Below are 23886 nucleotides of genomic sequence, written 5' to 3' on the forward strand. Positions count from 1 at the left end.
CTTTGCATGCCAGAAAATGTGCCATAGTGACTTCATAAATACTCGGACCAGAATTGGCCATCACAGGGCACTGAAGCATGGATATGTGTGGTGATTTACCGGGCAGGCGAACACAGCCCTTAAGTGCCATCTTCAATCACCACAATAGGAGGTTGGTGGCACTGGCGACGTGCAAACCCTGCATGGGATGAATTCTTAAGGCTCTGCCCTCACAATGACCCCTACATATACAGCACCTTGGTTGGTTAATGAGGCAAGTTTCTTTGTTTATGGATGCACACTGGGGGATGTGCATACAGAACACTTGGTGCGTCATGCCTTGGCAAACCCACGAGACCCACGAGATGCACAATTTGAAGGTCACAAGTTCAATTGTCGGTCAGGGGTCAGCTGAGTTCATCATCATCATTATCATCCCTCTGACGTCATAGAAAATTGTAGGGCTCGGAAGTCAATAGTGGTTGATTCCCAGAACAGTCTGGTCACTACCATGGGAATGTGGAATTTCCACAGCTGGTTCACGTACACCACAATTGAGATGAGCGCCGCCCAACAGGTTTACAGTCTCTCTCAACCAACACACTCCTGTTACAGTCACAAGGAACTTCTCCACTACAGTTCAGGATCAATTGATAATCCCAGCGGCAAGCATACAACTCTAAAGCCTGACCCACATCTCTCATACACGAGGGCTTTTATCCTGACATTTGAGTTGCTGTGTTGGGAGATTTTGATCATCGCATTTGGTAAGAGCTTCCTATCTGGCTTTGAGAAGTTTTTTATCATTTCATGGTAACCGATACCCGATGCATGCCTCAGGAATATGCAGATCAAATAGGTGCAGATGCAACTGGATGTGTAGAATTCCACGTGAAATGTGGCAATGTGGCTAGTGATCTGAACCTCAAAACCAGTGATGCAGTTCTCAATAGATATCCAAAAATAAGTCTTGTTGAACCTGCAGGCGTTGCCTTATGAGAGAAGGGTAGGTATAACACCTTGTGCTCCTGTCTTAAAAGTTAGTGTTTCACACATTAATATTACATCGTGTAGTTTTCACCTATTATTTGGGCTTTTAACATCATACATTCCAGACACTGGCCCCACAATGTGAACCATAGAATTTCTACCGCTGCTTCAGGACTGGCAATGAAGATGGGTACTGCCCCATTCGCAGTTTGAGCTTGAAGATACTTTGACTTGCCTTTTGACTTTCATAAATGATGCCCTAACCTGTGCTCTCAGAGTAAAGTGATACATCAAAGAACTGTCAAATGCTGCTGAATAACATTGGACCAATAGCCCTGTATGATAATGATGGGCTGAAATTGATTTTATTATTATTTTTATTACGTGAATAAATGGACAGAGGTCTGTTTGATATTTAATTTACTCTGCTAATTTAATCACAGGTGGAAGCCGATATTTAAGTGCATAATCCCAGCATTGTTGGTTCAAAGGCAAAAGCATTAGCCCCCTAAAGTCATACGACCTATTCATTATATGCAAGACTTTAATTATACCTATCAATTGTCTGTGGTAATGCAGTGGGGAATGGGTATGGTAGCCTGGATGAGACAAATATATGAATAATGCAAAATCTATGTACATTAGGCTACATAACTATATGGAGAGTATTGCTTAACCAAATGTAATGGCGTGAAGGTGCATCATATCTCATCTATTTTTATATTTTGTTTTAAGTACGGTACTCGGTTTACTTGCGGACATTTGCGGTAACGGGCACAAATGTTTTTTTGGCAAGGACACTTTATCGGCAAGCCAAATAATCCATGTACATATAATCTAGAATTAACTGCAGTCATTCATTAATTATTTTCATTGCAAGCTTGTCGGATGGTGGCTATTTCCATATTTGCCTTGGTCTTTAATACGGAGCTCTGTAAGCAGTAATGCTTAAAGGGGCATCTAGACTTGGTGCCGATGAGCCATTCTAGGATCACGGACAACATTTATTTGACCTGCCTCTATGCCTAATGTCAGTGGCTATCAAACCGATATTGGTAAGGCAATCAATGGCAATGAAAAACAACGTTTTTCACTATAAATCCTTTATATGCGTGGCGGCTAGAGTCCTCTCGTCCTCTGGCTTGAGATGGCTGCCACCTATGGGTCAGACGATTGTCTGCCAGCATTAAGCAATTGGTAATTAAATATTTAAAAAAAATTTCCCTAAACAGTGTAAAATTTTGGAAAAAATTTTCACGAAAATTAATTGTCACGCACAACGAGTCTGTGTGGAAAATGTCAGCTCGATTGGATCACGGGAAGTGGGTTAAAAAACGACCGAAAGATTTGCATGGTCGTAATCAAGCAAGCAAGCACGCACGCAAGCAAGCAAGTGAACTTAATATAAAGGATTTAAAAATGCTTGGTGCTCCTAACTGTTAGCCTGTGCTAAATTTACATCACTGACTTGAGATAGCAATCACAATTGCCTGTGTTTGGGTTTGAATCTATGTTCTTGGAAGTACTAGTCATTGTGCTGGCATTGATTATGAACAAGGTACTGCTCAATTATCACAAACGTAACATAAATTTTAAGCGCAATCGGTATTCTAATCCAAGCGATAGAAGTTAAATTGATGACATTGCAAAGGCAAAAAGGTCACCCCTTGTTACAATTTTAGAACGGCGTTTACATTACATGCACTGTGGTGTAGACGCGTGTCATAGAGCGATACCACATTTAAACAAATTTGGGGAATACTATTTATGCCGATGCACGTCTGGTTTGTTAAAATTAGTGATGGGTTGGGCGACAAGAGAATGGAGAGTGAGTGTGTGTGTCGAGTACGCAGAGTTATCAGGTGATTACATTTTCACGCCTTTGTTCGCGCTACCAACAAGCAGCACAGTGCATTGCCAACATGTCACAGCAAACCCATTGTGCATGTCTAAAAGCTTATTTAACCCTTTCCCATTCCTATTATGTACGCATACGTCATCTGTTTTTCTTCTGATTCCGTTCCGATTAAATACACGAACGTCATCTAAAATAAAATAACTTCATCGGTACGTCTTCAGGTCGGAAGATGCCATGTGGGAGGGCGTGTGGCACAGTTTGGCGCCAGCTATCAAAGAGTGCAGTCGTTTAGCGACAGTTCTCTGTCGGGAGTACATTGCCTTTGAAAAAGCAATGGCACTACGCTTCTCTAAATAAAATTAACCGCGAGATTCAGCGGTGAACAGGGACCCACTCTGCAACTTGCAGACAACATACCAGCCTATGACCAAATGAACGAGATCTGGTCGGATCTCAGAAGCCAAGGAGGTTTGAGCCTGGATAGTGTTTGGATGGGTGACCACCGTGCGTGCCAGGTTGCTATAGGTGCTGCAGGGCTGTGCTACATGGTGGTCAGCAGAAGTGCAGCAAAAATGCCTTGCACTCTAAATATATGCTATACACCTTCACCAACCCACACGGACCAGCATGGTGAAGTATGGTCAGATACCCCCCCCCCCCACGAACCACACGGTATGGAGATGCCCTCATCCAGCAGTGGATTGGCAAAAAGGGGTTAAAACGTCCACTAATTAATTTATTCTGTACATACAGCAAGAAATTAGCAATTGGGCCTCCTTGCATTTTACCCCAGATTTCCCTTGCAAAATATATGTTTGTCTCACTGGCTATCGCCTAATTGCAATGGAGAATTAACTGTTGATTTTTTATGTAAATATTATTTCTAAATGCCCTACAGCTGTAGCAAACCTTGAAATGTATTTTCTCTCGCGCAACAGCACGCCCAAGCTTGCTTTGAGATTCAATCTCGCGAAATGACACAAAAATCATTCAGGCATAATGTTTCTTTTCTGCATGTATCACTGGTCTGACAGTTGAACAATTACTTTAGCTAAAATCCAAACAACTTGCCACATCTTGCAGACTAAAATCGCAAATAAAACACACACACACACACTGTTGCAACCTCAGGCATTGGAATCAAATAACTACCTAACATCACAAACAACCGACAATTCCCATAGGTTATTCCGCGCTAGCATCAGCAAGACAGGGGATATATTAAACGCACGCTTAAAGCGGTACCCACCCACCCATAAACAGACTCGGAGCTTTATTTTAAACTTACAGCACGGCGCAGTGTTAAATAAAGACGGCTGCGCGGAGCTTGGCATCGACAGGCATCGTTACCTTGTGGGCGCCTGGCCTGCGCGACGGGACGCAACGGCGAAAGCCACACGTCTAACCGAGCCCCGTTGCTTGTTGGATGAGTCTTTAAGGCGGCCCGAGCCGAAGGGACCCACAGAGTTCTTGCGGTCTCGGCAATAGGGCTCAAGCGCCGACTTTACGTTCGGACGCCTTCGCGTCTTAACCCTTGTTCTGCTGCAACTCCCCACCACCCCCCCCCTGGAAGCCACCACGACAGAGAAGTTGCGGCTCGTGCTCGTTTTTGTACCCGAGCCGGCGGGCCCCATGATTGGCTGCGGCGAAGCTGAGTCGAGTGGCAGCAGATTTTGACGGATCAATCGGTGGTTTTGTTGCGAATTGCGTAATTTCAGAAAGTCAGAAGCTCACCTCACCGCCAAAAAGGTATTAATCGAATTAATTGGCAAGGCCCCACTATAGCTGATGAGCAATCATAAGCAATTGCAATTAGCAGTGGAACATACCACATTTGTTGGGGGCGGTCTCACTGGTTGACGGTATACACCTGTCTCAGTAAAACATACCTAATTTAAAGTCAATTTCGACGTCACCTAATAGCAAATGGCTCAAAGTTTTTGAGATCCATTTCGAGTGTTATTTACATTAACGTCGTTGTTTTTTGTCTTCTCGACAGACCTGCTTCTTCACCTGAGGACGGCTGCTTGCGTTGTGGCCGAAACGTCGTGAGAATTATTTTATTATGTTTTATTTTTATTATTTTATTACTTCCCTTCTACGTGACTTTACCGAAAGAACCAAGAAGAAAAAAAAACGTCGTCGTTGTTATTGTTGTTGTTTTCTAGGCAGAAGGCGAAGCAATACCCCTGACGCCAATGTTGCTGATCAAAGGGTTAAAACGCAAGGAGGGAGCTAGTGAGTGAGGGAGAGAAGTATGCAGCACGGGAGGCAGGGAGAGAGGGAGGAGAAGATGGGAATGGATGGAGGGGGTTCGGATTTTGCAATAGGAAATGGGGGGGGGCGGAGGCAGTTAACGCGCCATGTGACTTGGGTCTAAAAATCTGTAACACACTGTCTCACTTCCCTTTGATGTGTTTGCACTATTCATCAAATGCAACCTGCAATGCTCTTGCATTAAATTAACTGGCATACACTTTTGATGTAAAGCTTTCGTGACTGCAGGGATTCATATTCTTGGTTCTTACGGTAAAGTCACGTAGAAGGGAAATAATAAAAATATAAAACAATAAAATTCTCACGACGTTTCGACTGCAACATCATCACCTGATGATGATTGCTTGTGTTGCAGTCGAAACGTTGTGAGAATTGTATTGTTTTATATTTTTATTATTTTATTATTTCCCTTCTACGTGACTTTACCGAAAGAACCAAGAATATGACATACTGTTGCATACGCCAGTGCAATTCAGTATTTTTTCTTAGAATATAAATTAGTTTTTCTTCTTATTCAGGGATCAATTTAGTTGTAATGAGGTTTTCTTCAAGCTATGAAACTGTACACATGCTGATAAATCACTTCTAGTTCAATAGGCTGAGTATTAACAACAACAACAAAGCCTCATAAAATGTGTTGGACATTTACATGACATTATAATGTATGCCTGATCATATTCCTAAATTGATGATGCAATTTAAACCTATATATTAATTTATTTAAGGGGCACTACGATGGCGAGATACACGAGGTCGGAGGTTAGATAGCGACCCTGACACCTGTATATTTGGAGTTTGCATGTTCTCCCCGTGGTCGCGTGGATTTTTTTCTCTAGGTCCTCCGGTTTTTACCTCCATATTTATAAACATGCGTTTAGAGTATTTAGATTATTTTGCTGCTATGAATGTCCAAATGATCAGCTACTTTTGTTTTGTGGTCAGGTCGCTATTGAAAAATAAGTTAATACCTAAGTGGGCTTTGCCTGGTAGGATGAGATGCTCTAATTTAATTTGTATGTGTGTGGATGATTGGTTTACATTTCTTGTACTTTGCACTACTCACTGGCGGAGAAAGTGGTGGGGGGAGGGGGGGGATGGCAGGTGCCCCCCTCAATGAACCGATCGAAATCCCTAATTTCGATCGGATCATTGGGGTTTATTAGTAATAAATCGGAATTTTGTGACCCCCACTGCCACTGTGTAGCATATTATTATGTGTCAGGGACTCTATGAGATGATAGGACTATAGTCTGAGTCCATAATTGTCAATAACTAACGGCAAGGCAGTTATAAGTGACTCACAGAATTGTTGCGTATACAGTACACGACTTCCCTTAAGGCAAACACCTTCAGCGAGTGTGATGCCGATCACACGACGCGGTTCGAATTCGACCCTCGATCGATGGCTGCGCCATCGCCGCACACGCGTCGAATAAAAAGCAAGGGACAAGTCCTTACTAACAACTCCTCTATCATTTTTCATTGCTGGGGGGGTTGCCTCCCCAACCTGAAAATCCTGCCTCCGCCATTGGCACTGCTATTGTGTTTGTTGTATTGTTTTTGTTGTAACGTCCTTTCCCGCCCCTACTGGACATCTGTAGAAAAGAGCTTTATAGCTCATCAGATTCCTCCCCCAGTGTCAATATTCTGATTCTGAAAAGCAACCGAATATGATAATCAAATCAACATGCGGTTGATACTTACAATTAAATAATTCCACGTGGTTCAAGATGATTTACCTTCAAAAAGATCCTCAAGATTCTTGATCAAGACGATTCCTGCTTCAACTCTTGTGTGTACGTGGCGCTGCGGTTTCAGCGGTCGGCTCACAATAAAAAGGTCGATAATTGGTTTTTTACCCTTATATCTGGCAACAAAACTGACACCTCTTTACAAGGAGTCATGTTTGCATAGACCGCAATACCTGCAGTCATAATACAAACAAAAAGACATAACTCTGATAATGTGCACTGTCCTTGAAGTTGATTGGTCCACACCCGAGACAGCTTTCCTTAGAGCCTAGTCTCACATGGGTTGGACCAGATGACGCCAAAAGGAGCACAACTCAAAGACAATGCACCATCAGAGTATGAGAGCTCGGGTCAAGCATCTACACTATGGGAACCTCATTTGCCAGCAAATGAGGTTCCCATAGTGTAGAATAAAAAGGTCGGTCGGAGGTTGACTCGACGCATCACTCTGATACTCTTAACAGTCGTTGCAAATACGGATAAATCACTGCCCGTCATAGGAACGTGTAATTTCCAGCAGTGACTCTGGGCCACTGGCAGCAATGAGCACTGCCCGTACCTCCGATTAGCACGGTTGGTTAATAGTTCTACATACCCCACGCTCATCTGAGGAGGGAGACACTGTGACTTTGATGACATGTAATCGAGACTCATATTTTATGCCACATTTCTTAGATGGAGATCCAATCGAGAAACCTTTAATGCATGGCAATCAAAGCAATTCGCAATTAAGCCAAGACTCGGGTGGCTAATTAAAAGTCAGCTGTGCCTCATGCAATCAAACTGGAGTGGAATTTATAGCTGCATAACCATGCGGGCTACGAATGCGCCATTCGGACTCACTGCATTTAAAACGAAACACATCCAGGGGCTGAATTCTAATTTGGTGTGCTTGCAGCTGGAGATTGACTTAGGTTGGCAATGGGAGTGCAAGAGACGCTTTGAGAAACACATTTTTCAATATTTTACAGTCCTGGAAATTGTAACCCAGCTTGATAATGAAGTTGGTGATACATGAGTTGTCTTAGGTAAGGGGACACTTTAGTCCTCATAGGCATACAAGTCAAAGTGATTTCCTGCTCACATGAGCATTAAAGCAGTGCTTGTCTCCTGTTTATAGTCTTGAGTCATTGGTGGAAATTCCACATTTCTATGATGGGGGTTAGTATATTCAGATATTCAGCCAATGTTTTTTTCCCCGCCCACAAAGCAATACTAATGACGCTGGCACACACAATCGCCTAACCCCGTGAACAGTACTGTCGGAATAATTACAGCCAAGTGCCTGTAATCAGGCAACACGCGTGTTTATGCTAACGATCCTAACCCCGGATTATATCTGCAAACGCCTGGGGTTGGATTTGAATGTGGGATCTCTGAACATAGACCACCCCTTATATATTCCTGACCATTCCGATCTCAGTGATCAAATGGCAATAGGGGCAAGAGGAAATTATAATTAAATGAGGGTTATAAGAGTGGCGCGAACGACACTAAACACACACCGCCATTACTGTTGTACTGATGTGAACGTAATACTCAACAGGTAATTATCTGACATGGCAGTTTTAACACTGCTTCTCTTATAAAAAGGTAGATTATGCGTAAATAATGTACAGTTGTGACATACACGTTAATAACTGCCCTATATATGCATGCTCGTTTCCTAATTATCCCAACGTTATGACCTCATATTCCTCTCTGTTCAATAACCGTAAGCAAGGAGACAATGAAAAATGTTCCTAAAAAATATAAGCACGTGGCCAAAAATTGCGACGCAAGGACTTGCGCAAGAAGGCTTACGACTTGGGGAAACTTTCCTGAATTAAAAAATAAAATAGCTTTTTAAATATATGAATGCTAGTTCGAATACGTACAAGTGCACAGGTTTCCCTAGATTTATGATTCAAAGCGAAACCGCACAAGACAGCCGCCTGCCAAGTAGCGCACAGAACACACAATGTTGTCTCATGCCCGACCGCATAGCCGCATCTGAGTGAATTCAAATTGCAAAGAGCGAATTTGGGTAGAAATAGGTTCGACACATATACCGGAAATTGCACAAACCGAACCTGCATAATGCGAGGGACACCTGTACAGTAAAGGCAGAATGATGTCTCATAAAATACGTAATTCTTCACATTTCCGTTTTCATCATCATCATCACCCATGGTCAATCCACTGCTGGATGAAGGCCTCCTCAAGCTGCCACCAAACTCGGCTGCCACTGTCATTCTTCCCATTCTAATTTTGGGTCGAAATAGGTTCGCCACATATCCCAGAAATCGCAAAAAACCGAACCCGCTTAAAGCGAGGGAAACCTGCATTTTAAATCCAAACGTGCTTTGCTTTGCGATAGATCTCAGCGAATGAATGTGAATGCCATTTCAATTAAAACCCGATGGTCATCAGTCGTGCCCGACGGTGACAGCCTCCCTCCCCTCTCTCTACATCGAGTCTGACACCATTAATTCGGGGCCTCCGTTCCTGGTCTCGTTTCGTGGGATCTCGTGGAACCCGCACTGCCGAGTCTGGACATAGAGTCGCCAAATAACTTTCTGGCCATTTCACATCCTGCGGGGTGTCACCGCCGAGAGGTGAACCACCTCTTGCGATCTCGCCACTGGTTCGGTGGGGCCTTCTGCAATTTGCTGCCTCTAAAAATGCCGATACGCCAATTTGTCAATGCCAATTCAATTGTATGTAACGCGTACGTATAAAGTAGCTATGTGAAAAGGAAATAAAAACCCCACCGCCCCCCCCCCACCGCCCCCGCCTCCTCTGCTACGTTGTCCCATTGAGGTTAATAGGATGAATCGTGCTCCATGGGCACGAAGCGCAGGGTGGCGTTAAGGAAGAAGTGTGATTGGTTTAAATATCCCCGCAGCAAGACGCAGCTCACAGAACAGAATGAGTGATCGGGCTTTGGGCCACTTTAAGTGGCACGAATCAGCGGGGGTGGTGAGGAGCTGAGTTCATCGGACACATCCCCGCGGTGACAAATGGACCTTTCCGGATGAAACGTTACCATAACGTGCTTAAGGATAACTGAACGTGCATTGCCAGTATCCTCAAGAGAATGTTTTCAATATTATCGGAGTAAATTAGGAAACAAAACCAAAAAGTTTCCTGGATTCCTGTTTGGCTGTCTGGCGCGTGGCCAAGTGCGCTTGTGCGGTGGTGACGTCATCCCCCCCACACGCATGCTCCTCCCCAGACGTCTTATTCCGCACAGATACTGGGGGATACTCCATCATATCACTGTACTCATGCTACTGTAGTGATATGGAATGGGTCACTATGGCACGTAGCGCTGGTTGCTGGCAGAGAAGGGGATCTGCTGCTGTAGCAGCCCTGTCTGCCAGCAGGTCACGTGATATGCCGGAGAAAGGGATGTGGGGCAAAGGTGACAGAGGGGCCACGTGTGGAAAAGCTCAGGAACTTCTAGTAGGTTCTAGAAGGGGGGCGTGGCCGAGGGCGGAGCCAGGCCACGCTGGGTGGATAAAAGGGAGACCCCGAGCAAGACTCGCGGCTGTTGGTTGGAGTGGAACCCGTCGTGCTGCAGGAGTCTTCGTCACCTCCTCGGCGTTGTTGGTCAGGCAGCCTGTTAACCGTCCTGACCATAGTGTGGTTACTCCCTCTACCTGTGAAGACTATAATAGAGTGCCTCCTATTATTAGTGTCTCCGAGTGACTCGCTACACTGCCATGCGGTATAAGATCAAAGGAGGGAGGTGAGGTGAGCGAGGGAGATAGAGGAGGGAGGAAGAGAGGGAGAGGAGAGGGTGGGAACAGTGGGCACAGGAGGAGGCCGTGTGCTCGGTGGCAGAAGACGGAGAGCTCTGCATGCAGATATGAGCTATCCGTCGGAGGCCGTAGGACTGCGAGAAGGGCTGGGTACAAATGCAGCACTTGTAAAAAAAGAAAATTATAGTAATATTACAAATATTACACAGAAAACAGGGGGAACATAGACATGGAGTAGGGAGAGAGGGGGTAGAGAGAGAGGGGGGGGGGTAGAGAGAGGGGGTCGAGAGAGAGGGAAGGGGTAAGGAGAGCAGAGCGTGAAATCTTTTGTGAAATCTTTAATATTAAAAAGGGGGGGGGGAGATTTACATAAAGCAAAGCATAAAAAACCCCCAAAAAACCGAAATGATTAACGAAGCAAAGTGCCGACTACACCGATCATCTACTTGTTTCCTCTGATCGTAAAAAAGAGGAGTGGGAGAAAGTGAAAGGGCATGAAAGGAAGAGGAAATAAAACGAGCAAAACGGAAAGAGGAGGGCGAGGTAAGGTGACACGCAGTTGGGAGAGAGAATTGAGGAGAGGCGAGGGAGATTGAGACGAGAAAGAGGAGGGAATAAGAAGAGCGAGGGTGAGAGGTGAGAAACAGAAGGAGAGAGAGATGTGGGAGGTACAGTGGAGGGAGGAGAGGTAGATGAGGGGACAGAGGAATAGACAAATAGATATGAACAGAACACAATGAGAAATCAAGACACACTGGGATATACAGCATGGGAAGGCAAGAGAAAGGTCGAGAAACACCGGGCTCTATATAAGAAAACAAGGTTTGCTGGTAGCCTGGGAGGGACAGACAGACGATCACGTGCAAAGGACGTGTGGGTTGCTAGTATTTGGTAAAATAACCAATATCTCTAAAGATCATTGAATGGTGCTTTATCTCTGTTGGCAGCCCTGAGCCAATACTGGAAATTCCACATCCTAATAATAAGGACCAGAGGGATAATGGGCTAAAATCTCTGCCTGGGATTTGAACTTGCAACATTCCGGACGCAAAATAGGCTCTCTGCCACAGCACCGCATGTTCAGGTTATATAAACGCGTATTTAAGCAAACAAATTTTTACAAGACAACATCATTAGGAAGTGGATATTACAGAGCTACCTCTACAACTCCTTTACACGACCTCTAACCCGCACAAAAATACTCTCCCACCCACACCGCCACTGACAGTAATGTTCATGGCATGACAATGAAGTTGATATTCTCATAGGTGGGACATGTTTTGTGTGTGCGCAGAGATTTGTGGCTGGGCTGAGACAATTTAACGATTCTATCAATTGTTTACAATCTTGAAAAACACTGGACGATACAATGGCACGTGTGCTAGGATCCCTTCAAAAATTATCCAAAGTTATAATTAGGTTAAAGTAATGGGCCTTGAACATAAGTAGATTCTGAATTTATCATGGAAATGCTTAACAGCATTAAAGTGCTCAACTGCAGCAACAACTACGCTATTAGACCATCACAAATAATATTAATTTGCAGCCTAACATCCATTCAGCATTAACCACATTCTCTCATTACCTCTAGACTAAATTGGTCTGATATGATGCTCATTAAAATATAAGGTTGCAAGTCTAAATCCCAGTTGGGGATTAACTCGGCCTCCCATACCTTTGGGGCCAATAAAAAGAGAGGACAGTCAACGGTGGTTGCACTATGAAGAGACTGTCTCCTACCACAGTAATGTGCAGGACTTGTCGGTTGAGATAAGCATTGCTACATTTTTACTGGTAGGAACCTCCTGGTTACACCAGCCCACAGGGGATTATTGTGTCCGTCCGTCCTGCATGCAAAAATGGGAGGGCTGGGTGGAGAGGGGAGGGTGGGGAGGGGCTGGGTGGGGAGGGTGGGGCTGGGTGGGGGGTGGGAGGGGTGGGGCTGGGTGGGGAGGGGCTGGTCACCCCGTGGTGCCCTTATAAAACTCAACGTTTAACCTACTCACGCCGGCTTGTGCCCGCGCTCACAGTCGGGCATATTTGCGGAATACACCACGCCGCCGTTGACCCTGGCCATTGACTGAGCAACCCAACGTTCCTACCAGCTCCCTTCGCAGGAATGTGTTAGTTATTGAACCAAGTAAGGCCCCACTTGAGCTCTATAGCTCTGTTTCAGAAGCGACCTGGCCACATACGATAGCTCAAGAAAGTGGCTTGTCACGTAGAAATGTATGCTCGTTTGGAGCAGGGAGACACTCTTGAGGGAGATGCACTTTAGACATTGACCACTGTTCTCAAGTGAGGATATCAAAAGTACAAACACCCCCGTCGTGATCAATGTTTAAATATGGTACGCTCCACACAACTGCAGATTCCAGAAAAAGTTCAACCTTTACCCTGGCAGGAACACCACCCTTGTAATCATGCTGCTACACTAAGATGGAGCTGTGATTAAATATTGTCTCGATGTTTGCCCGTAATTGTATTGTCATTTTATATTTTATGTGAGGAAGAGCTTCCAGCTTCTGTTGATCATTAAAGGCGTATTACATACAATGTACTGATACTGCATGTCACTGGAGCTCACTTATAAGCACGGCAGTTGGAAATCATTTAGTAGGGGGTAGAGATGAAGGTGGTGGGCAGTTACCAATTAAGGGAATTGAAAAAAATTGTACAGAGATGTTTTATCATTGGTGCGCATTGGCCCTTATTTTGGTTCTGTGTAGTGGTAACACTTGTGCCTCACAGCAACAGAGGCCTGTATTCGCATGGCGTTTGTATGTCCCCCCTCCCTCCCTGTTCTGCATGGGTTGCCTCCAGGTTCACCGGGTTCCCCCTAATGCTAAATCAAACGCACAATGCAATTTGTGTTGGCCAAACATCCCAATGCGGAAAAAATACCTGCAAATTTCTCAATTGGGATCACACACAGTCGCAGCAACATTGCACCTCACTGCGAAAGCTTAGTAGAACGCTCCTGAAAAAGAGTCTTGAGATTCAATGAGGCTTTCTTGGGTAAACAAGCGTAACAATAATTACACCATCATCTCCATCCATGAACTATCCACTGCCGGATTAAGGGCTCCCCAAACCGTTGCCATATTTCATGAATATTGTGATGTAACAATCCATACAGCACCAACACACAAGCTGATTTATTCACTCCGTCTCCCTGGTGGACGTTCTGTCAGGAAAGACCCCCCTTTTTGGGTGTCACTCCACCATTAATCACAGTGCTTCAACATGTCTAAGCACTATCAGCGGGATGACACTTCCTCCAGCCATTGTCTTACTCTGCTGGATGCAACCACAACACTGGACAATGCCACTAAATTAAAGGTACCGGATCATCCCCAAATAAGTGAACCAGCAGCTATGCTACAACTCCACAGCCATCACGGTATTGGTGCAATGGGTCGTAGACACTGGTACTGGTTATCTCTTTGAAGGAAATTGGCCCCTGCCATAAGAATGTGGAATGTCCACCACTGGCTCAGGGCACCAAAAAGACAAGTACCACCTCACTGCTCATTTAAGCAGGAAGACAGCAATATTGTAGATGTGTGTGTGTAGTTTGTAAATTAGATTTTATTCATAAAAATGCGTACGTAAAAAAGCATACATGGATGCCTTGGTGGTTTCCGTGACTAACCGACTGACGTTCGAAAGGTCGCGAGCTCAGACCCCAAGTGGAGACTCAGTCCTCAGTCCTCTGGGGCTGATGAAACGATTACCACTTTGTGGGAGGTCAATAATGGCTGGCCCACTGCTGTAGAAGTGTGGAATCGACACCACAGGCTGCAGGTAGACATTCGCGCCGCCCAGAGAGACGCTGCGACGTTGCACTTTGACAAAAGCAACAGTGGCAAAGGCTAACAGAGCATGTCTATGTTGCCAGACGGGATTTTAGCACCACCATAGGTTATTGGTACCATCTATTGTAGCCATTCAATTGCATGGCTGCTAACGGTGAATTATGTGACAACCCAGTAATGGTAATCCCGTAACGCACTGTTGTTGGCCAAATCGTGAAATTCGAACGACAAATGTGAAGCCACTTTAGGTGATCCCGAGCGGTGAAATATCTGGTCTGGGCTCATGGACTACATTAAGGAGTGAAGAAGGGGGACCTTACTTGTCTGGTACTGTAAGGAGTAGCCTGTGAGCCGGCCGTTGATAAGCTCCGGGTGATCCCAATCGATCTTGAGCGAAGTCTGCGATGGTCTGTAGAGGCGCAAATTCTCAGGCTGGCTGGGCACTGTGAGCATACGGGGCACACACACACGCACACGAGTTAAATGAAACAATAAAACATTGTGGAAGTCCTGAGTGTGACATTAAACTGCGTCGGAAGTCACCTGAAAAAAAAAACACTGTTGAGGAAAGCAATGGGAAACAACCTCAACTTTTATTCCCTCACAATGGCTCAGCACCCAGATTGGAATCGCACGGGTTTGGAGGCTGCTTGAGCCATAGACCTGCCCTTGGGCGAAAGAACCTTAATCGAAAAGAGCAACCACACTGCATGCCTTTTATGCAGTCGCATTTGGCTGGAAATTTACTTTAAATTACATTTCCTAGGAGAGAACACCTTTCAAATAGGTTGCATGCAGATATGTGGAATGGCACATATTAAAGTTGGGTTTAATTGACTCTTTAGTTGTTTAATAAGAATTCAGTTGAAGAAGTGATATTGGACTTTACCGTAATTTACATTTTTCCTTGCATTAGGACCCCGCATGCTTCTATTTTAATAGCAGCATGAAGGGACCTTTTTTAAGGCCTGGTGTGCTTTCCAAATATATGGTATTTAATACAAAACCTTTTACATTCGTATTAAAAACGGACTTTTTCATCATCAAGTATTAATACTTTTTCATTATTTTTTAATCAGTTACAATGCTGCTGTTTATGTGATACGATAAAACAAAACAAATTTCATTCATTCGATTTTAGCATCGCCTTTATGGAGTTGTAATTGATGAGAAAATGGTTATTGTTACATTTATATTAAGTCAAAATGTTAACACCCATTCACGGAATTCATTAGGTCAAAAACATATATAGCATCCACTTGAAAGCCTCATCTTGTCTTAACAACACCACATATGGTATTTTATTAAGCAAGGGATGTGTTAGCTATTGTATAGGTGGTCGCTTAAATTCTGAAAATAGTAACCCAACCAATATTATCACCACGTGTTAATTATGTGATTATTTGAGTGACCCTTGAGGGATGATAGCGGAATCAGTCCCTGATGGTGATTTCAACTTATGACCTTGATATTGTTAGGTGAGAGCTCTGACTAGCTTCGATCTATGGATAACAAAAAAAATAATCATATTTGTCAATCACACTGCCCTAAAAAGGAATAAAAAGATATATATATAAAAAGACAACGTTTTTGGCAAAGGTTATTCTTGATTGCACATGACATATGAAAGAATTCCTTTTAGGGGAGTGTGCCTAATGTGTAGAGTTTTTTGTTATTTGTGCAAATGCACCACTGTATACACAGTGTCACAAAATAAGAACATCAAATCACTGAGTAAACCCTGAAAGTCAAAACCGGTCCAGAGTTGTCCTGCTAAAGACAAAGGCTGCTGAAACATGGAGGTCTGTCACAGGCCCATAACCTGAGGGATGACAAGTGTTATTTTATTTTTCAGGTGGTGAGATGGACCCTCGTCTGTTAAATTAAGACCTCTTTCTTAACTTGTTGCATCCAAACTGACAGCAGATGTGACGCACGTGAGTTTTTTTTCTACGATAATTAGGCAAGTGCATCCACTTTGTGCTGTATGCAACAATGAACATTAGTAAGCCACAGGCTGCCGAGCCAAATACAAGTGCTGTTTACAATAATTTCACAAACTTTCTTCTTTATTCATTATTTCATTTGCAGCTGGCAGCCGCAAGCAACACACGTGCCAAAACGCCACGGGCATAGGGCTAAAACGGAGACAAATGGGCTCGGTGTAAATAGATTCCAGGGATGACAACGGCAAGAGATAGTGGGGTCATTTCGTTTTGTTGGACATCAACGTAAAGTTCAAGTCAAATGCACAAGCCTAGCAACTGACCAATTATTCTGCTCTAGCGCTTGTACTATGCATGCCAGCAGAATAAACTCCTAAATGTCACAGAATGCTCCTGTCACCGTGTGTTGCAGTGTGTTCCTGAGCTGAGACCATTGGAAGTGGTCACCTTCGCTGGTGGTCTTCAGCTAGTGGTGGAATTCACAACATTTCCATGGTGGAGGCTATTTTATCCAGAGGACTATTTGAATTGCGAAACTGCCAAACTTACGAAGTTATACTTTTCACAGGAGATAGAAGCACAGGAAGTAGCTTTGTGAACCTGTCTGGTCAGTTCACTTGAGTGTCGTGCAGTGGTAGGTAACACTCGTGCCGCGGGGCAAGAAGGCCCGAGGTTTGATTTCCAACTCGGGCACCCTTTTTGTTTAGAGTTTATATATTCTACCCCCACTCTGCATGGGTTTCCATGCAAGATCCGACCATGTCTGTCTGGTGCTCGCCGAGCTGCATCGGCTTCCATATGCTGAACGAATACACTATAAGGTTGCACTCATTGCACACAAAGCGCTTGCCACAAATGAACCACAATACCTTGCTGATCTCGTCAAAGAGCATACACCATCACGCGAACTCTGGTCATCCTCGTAGTGGCTTTTGGATAACGATTGAACAAAGATGGTTACTGCATCGCACGTTTTCAGATGCGCTTCTGCGGCTATCTGGAACGATCTTCCTTCCGATATGAGGAAGCCACTCCAAATATGCACTTTGAAATCTAAATTTAAAACTAATTTCTTTAGAACTCCTTTATGTGTTTCGTTTGTTGTCCTCCCCCCGCACGTCAAACACATGATCTTTAACGGAAATTGGTCAAAAATCCCTATGCAAGACCCTCCTCAAAAGTCCTAACACTCAGGAAGGCATTCCTGGTTATGTAAACGAGATGGTAATTGTTATTATTATTGCTATTCTAGATTTGAAGCTTTCGTGACTGCAATGATTCATATTCTTAGTTTTTTTCGGTAAAGTCACGTAGGTAAAAACATTAAAAAGTTAAATAAAATAAAAATAAAAAACCACGACGTTTCGGAGGCAACACAAGCTTCCGTCTTCAGGTGGTACCGTCACAGCCACGACAGCTGTATCAAGTAAATGAGAGATTGCAGGAGTTACCACTGCGTTTATATAATGGTTGGAGAAGGTGGTGGGGCAAGGGCCGCATACTTATTATTAATATGGTAAGGTGAGGTTTGAGACTAAGAATAGACTGCATAACAAAGGCTGAGCCTTTGTTATGGAGAGGTGCGGTTTGTGACTCAACCTGTAACAGGGAGTGCACCACTAAACATGGTTAAACAGTAATGGTTGTCTGTCAAATAAGGTTGGCAAATAAGTGTAGTTAAATTTTTTTTGCATGGTTAATCACATCTTTCCAATGATTACTCAGTTTGTAACCGTCATCACGGTTGAAATTATGTCTGTGTTTGTATATTTGTATGGCTTCGTGTACAAACCTTTGATGGTAGCCAGGAGGTTTGCAGAGAACCTTGGTCTCGGAAAATACAATTTCATGAGAGCTCACCGAGTTATAGCAATGATCGGCAACGGCCGAAGAATCAGTTCTGCCGTGTATTCTTAGTCTCAAATCTCACCTTACCATATGAATAATAAGTATGCGGCCCTTGCCCCACCACCTTCTCCAACCATTATATAAACGCAGTGGTAACTCCTGCAATCTCTCATTTACTTGATACAGCTGTCGTGGCTGTGACGGTACCACCTGAAGACGGAAGCTTGTGTTGCCTCCGAAACGTCGTGATTTTTATTTTTATTTTATTTTACTTTTTAATGTTTTTACCTACGTGACTTTACCGAAAAAACCTAAGAATATTATTGGTATTATCTTCATGTAATATTGTATTCATTTTATTGAATGAAAAGTGCTCTTCCATTTCGCAATATGTCTTTGGGCTCTTGACTTAACGCTCCCGAAAAATGTGTGAAATTTCATTTTGAAAATTAAGTCTGCGGGCAAAGATATTGAAGTGCTAGATTGAAGCGCTCTATAGTAATTGGCTGCAGAAAAGTGTATTGGTACTATGCAGTCATTGATTTTGAAGACAAAGCCTTAGAGGTAATGCATTGCTCATTAACATTGCAAGTGAGGCATGCGTTAGATGATGAACTGTGCCATGTGTGGTGATAAATGAAGAGACACAACAGCGTCCTTCAGTGTCTCTGCAGCCGTGACGAACCCAAGTGACATTCACCCTTTGTTTGACTTGCATACAGCGGCATTCAGTTAGGTACAGACAATGTTTAAATGTAGGCAATTAATTTTCCCAAAAAACGCGCATTTGTTCGGCATTTTGTAACGGTAAAGGAACACTGCCTTCTTACCTTAAATTGCAACACCAAGTGTGTGTGCAAAAAATAAAAATGTGTGACTGGATCTCAAAATGCTATACAAATAAGGGAAAACATTCCCATCTGCAGAGTTTGAAGAAAGGGGCCTTTTTATACACCTTCATACATTTGTCGTGGGACAAGCAAATGAGGGGTACAATTCAGCATGCCGGCGAGGAAATTGAGACACTGTGATGATAGAAGTGCGAATGAAAACAATTCACAGAGAGATTGGAGCATTGTGGTAAAATTCATCCCCATTGACTTTCTCTGAGCCCAGCGGTTAATATTCAACATTCCCATGGAAGGAGCCAGTCCCATGAAAAAACAATCCGCTCAATTCGTGGCTTTGATTAGAGAAACTTGGCTCACAAGTTCAAACCCTGATCAGGGGATTCGCCGAGCTCATTATGCCTCCAGTGTCAATAAAAATGATTTACACTTTGTAGGAAGTCAGTGGCTGTTGCTGTTGACTTTATGCGTGGACTTGTCCTGCCATGGTGATGTTGAAACTCCACCAGAGAGCCAAGGACACCAACAGAGATGCATGTGATGAGAATGTGATGAGATAAAGTGATGAGATAACGTGATGAGATGAAGTGATGAGATGATTTTTACGCTTTTAATAGCTTATTTACGCATTTATTTAAGGTAATTCATTGAAAAGATAGGGTTTCATGGGACAATATCATTATCAGCAAAATGTTTATTTCACGAGCATCTCTGGAACGTATCCCCTGCGAATAACGAGGGGATACTGAACTGTATGTAAACGTTTCTCCCTCTTCAATCGAGCCACAGGGTGGTGCTCTTCTCCATTGGTGGCCCAAAGCAAGGGATAATGTAAATTCCACATTCCAATGGAAAGAGCCAGTATATTAAAAGGATGGCTACGGTTAACTTCTGGATGATTGTCTAAGGCAGCTAATAGAGATTTAAACTGGCAAACTTCCCATTGCGAGCCAGGGAGCTCTGCTGCAGCCACTTCTGACCAGATTGTCAAATATTGTCCTAAAAAAAAAGTCATCATTCGTGCTCTCCTAGTGCAACGCAAAATATGTACCCATGAGCAAGAGTATCAGCGCACCCCAAAGATGTAGAGTTGTTGACCAACACGTGGTTTGTTATTCATGTCCAGCGGTACACGTGAGCAATTTCCGATGGCTCATTTCAACTAGACACTGTTAGCTCTCACTTGACAAAGCTAACACGGTGCAGTATTTAAGCTAACTACCAAGAGACACTGTAAAAAAAACACATTTTATATCATGCTATTTTCTGCAACGATTAGTCACTGGGCTGAGACCATCATCGCAATACCGTTGAGAATTTCTTCAACAGTACATTATTTGGTGATGCTGCATTGGCAGTGATGCACAAGCACAATATATGGAAACATATAAAACTAATTTGCCACAAACGTCACCAATTATGTACTTTTCCTCTTAACGCAGTGTTATTGACGAACGTGTTGAGATTTTGGTTTCATGACCGGGTGTGTGCCCAGATTGTGAACCCAGTTTCCCAGCAGTGCCGGCTTAATTTTCTCACCATTTAACACGGCCATTATGAGCCATCAACCAACCAGCCACCTTACGCGGGTAAAACACTTTGTCCGCTGGTTTTGAATGCTGCATAGGCTCGGGCCTGTCCGCAGATGGCAGGCAGACTGCACATATGACACGCCACCGTGCCTTCGCATACAGTCGAGGCGCAGGGGCAGCGACGAACACAGCGAGGTGAGGTAATACCGCCCCCGTTACCAAGGCGATGTCAATATGAATCGCGCTCAAGGTCTTCTCGCGACTAACGGAGCAGCAGGAGAAGCACACTGCGTGCAGCGACGGTGGCTGCATGCAACCGATGGAACTGTGCTGTGAATGAACGAGCGATTGAACGGATGTGTGAATTAATGAGTGAGTGAGCGAGCAAGGGAGCGGGTGAGTGAATTTGCTGGTTAAGGAAGGGGCACAAAAATCTTCCGTGAGATTTTGTGTGTTTCTCGACTCTCTTTTCTCTTTATATCTCGCCCTCCCCCCATCCCTGGTCAGTGCACCCAGAGCGATACAATAGGTAAAAGAGGCAGCCCATTCATCACTACCACTGCTTTTATCAATGAGACAGGACCACCTGCTGCAGTTCTGCCCCAGTGCGTCTGAAATGCAGCTCTCACTTCTCCCACACTGCCCCTACCCCCACCCCCCACTGCCCCCATCTCCGCTCCAATCCAATACGGCTGCCCTGAAATTCACGGCTTTCTCCCACGTCCTTCGATTAGCACGGTTGGCTACGTACGGTGCGAAAGAAGTTCAACATACATACGTACATACATACACCCACCTCGTGCATTCACTGCAAGTGGATTGATCGAATGATTGATTTAAATTCTGAAATAAAATAATATTTTGTTGTTGTTGCTGAAATGGGAGAGAGATGTTATGGTAAGAAATGTATTTCCTTGCTGTGGTTTTCCCACCTGATGATGATTGCTTGTGTTGCAATCGAAACGTCGTGATTTATTTTATTTTTTCTACCTACGTGACTTTACCGAAAAAACCAAAGAGTATGGATTCCTGCAGTCACGAAAGCTTCACATCAAGTGTGCAGCAAATAATCGAAATTCCCTGGTAAGATTGGGTAAAACTACTTCGTAGTATCACAGTGTAATGTGGAAAGAAAGCGTCGTAGATGTAGCCAGGAAAGGAGGTTGTGCAGGGTGGGGATACATGTGCAGGGTGGGAGACGGGCAGGCACAGAGACGGGTATTGGAATGGTATTCAGAGGTCAGTGGCTAAAAGGGGATATATTAAAGGCAAATTGTACGAGTCGGTGAGATCGTGCTTTGGAGGTCTGGTGCCAACTTCATAACATTTGCGATATCTGTGAGAAGGAAGATAGCGGTGGCGCAATAAAAGTGGCATTCAATGGTATCCGGTCACGATGACCTCTTCACCTTGACCTCGACGCCGGTGCCCGTACGTGGGGTGCGTGTACGGCGTATGTTCGTGCTCACCTCCCTCCGGCGTGTGGAACTGCTGCCGGGTGCTGGCCGGGCCATCGCTCTTGCGGTTGAACACGCAAACTTCCAGCTGATAGAGGCTGTAGGGGCGCAGGCCTGGCACCACGCCGTGCGTGCGGACCGGCTGGAACTCCATCACCTCCCGGTTTGACCGGCGTCGCCTGCGCTCCCCCAGCGCCCGCACGCGCCAGTAGTGCACCTGCATGGCACGGGCACATGATGGGACCGGGCTCGGCTCGGCTCAATTTCTTGGTTGTTTCGGTAAAGTCACGTAGAAGGGAAATAATGAAGACAGGGTCCTAATGAAGGACGCTGTCTTTCCGACAGCTCTGTTCTTCACCTGAGGACGGCTGCTTGCATTGTGGCCGAAACGTCGTGATAATTTTATGATGTTTTATTTTTATTATTTTATTATTTCCCTTCTATGTGACTTTACCGAAAGAACCAAGAATATGAATCCCTGCAGTCATGAAAGCTTTAAATCGAAAAATAAAAATCGGCTCCATTTGTGAGGAAGAAAGTCAAGTGTTCGCACGGTATGTAGCCAACCGTGCTATTCGGAGTTGCGGGGAAAGGACAATAAACTAAACACAAACACAGTTCTAAAGAAATTAGTTTTCAGTTTAGATGATTTGAAAGCGTGCGATACGATCACCATCTCTGTTCGATGGCTCGCCAAAAGCCACTGGGAGGATGATCCGAGTTTGTGTGATAAGTGTAAGCCAAACGTGCAGCATCGATTTTTTTTATTGGTATTGAAAATGTCCACTTTCCTATAGAAGGGGGCCAGCACTGCTGATATTTCCAAAAGTTGGTAGTCATTTACTCACCCCAGGTATATTGATAGGTGGAGTTGACCCCAGAGATTGATTCGATTTTTGATCACTCTTCCAATTGTGAGTAGCGCAATCAAATAATAGCACTGCACGGTGAGCTGTTCTTAAAACACCTTAAGCGAACACATTTAACGTACCCTCACAGAGGTGTATTAGGTGTGCACTGATGTTGGATGTTGGTGAGCACTTATGAAAGTCAACTCTGTAAATTATGGGATGGCTTTGGCCAAACACCATGCTTGCCCAGCTGCCTTTGCATCACCATTGTTGATGGTGACAACACGACCAAGCGCAGGTGCTCATGCAAAGGCTGAATCAGCCTTGGGGAGGCAGAGAACACGTTCATACTCGTAAAGTCACGTAGAAGGGAAATAATAAAATAATAAAAATAAAACATAATAAAATAAAAATTCTCACGATGATTCGGCCACAACACAAACAGCCTACGTGACTTTACCGAAAGAACCAAGAAGATGAATCCCTGAAGTTCATACCGGTTGATAATGGAATTGTGTATATATTCAGGAATATTTCCCGACAAAAATTCCCTGTAAAATATATATTATTAACAGAGTGTTGGGGGCATGTTCTGTTCATGAGTACATTATAAGGTTGGCTTTGCACACGAGGGCGTAGTATTTGTGTGGCCTGCATCAAGACCGGCTGACTTTTGCTCACACTGGACCCGATACTAATTTTAAGGTTAAGTCAGCTTAGCGAGGTCCAGGACAAGTTCTGATACCATACGCTACTCATATTACGCCATGGCTGGGAATCTCTTTCAGGTCACCGAGTTCCGAGCACAGAGTACAAACATCAGCGCTACTGTTCCCCACGCATGCACACACACCGTGCCACCAATCCCCACATAGCCCACACACCCTTGACAGCGACTTTGCTGCTCACCATCACGCAAAGTGGCACGGACGCAATATCAAGAATTTCAATGCAAGTCCTTGGAAAGGGCTGCGTCAGTGGCTGT

General features: G+C 44.3%; 1 protein-coding gene across 2 annotated transcripts in view; it reads right to left on the reverse strand.

Annotated features, from left to right (window-relative positions):
* LOC144721228 (neuronal cell adhesion molecule-like) overlaps positions 1–23886 on the reverse strand; it is a 267471-nt gene that overhangs the window by 34368 nt on the left and 209217 nt on the right. For both annotated transcript variants that reach the window (XM_078598675.1, XM_078598676.1), the window contains 2 exons: positions 22063–22267; positions 14740–14862 (listed from right to left, as the gene is read on the reverse strand). In XM_078598675.1, the coding sequence (XP_078454801.1) occupies positions 14740–14862; positions 22063–22267 (328 nt within the window). The remainder of the gene's footprint in view (positions 1–14739; positions 14863–22062; positions 22268–23886) is intronic.

The sequence above is a fragment of the Lampetra planeri genome, chromosome 11 (genome assembly GCF_965212315.1).
Source record: "Lampetra planeri chromosome 11, kcLamPlan1.2.h2, whole genome shotgun sequence".
Classification (NCBI taxonomy): Eukaryota; Metazoa; Chordata; class Hyperoartia; order Petromyzontiformes; family Petromyzontidae; genus Lampetra; species Lampetra planeri.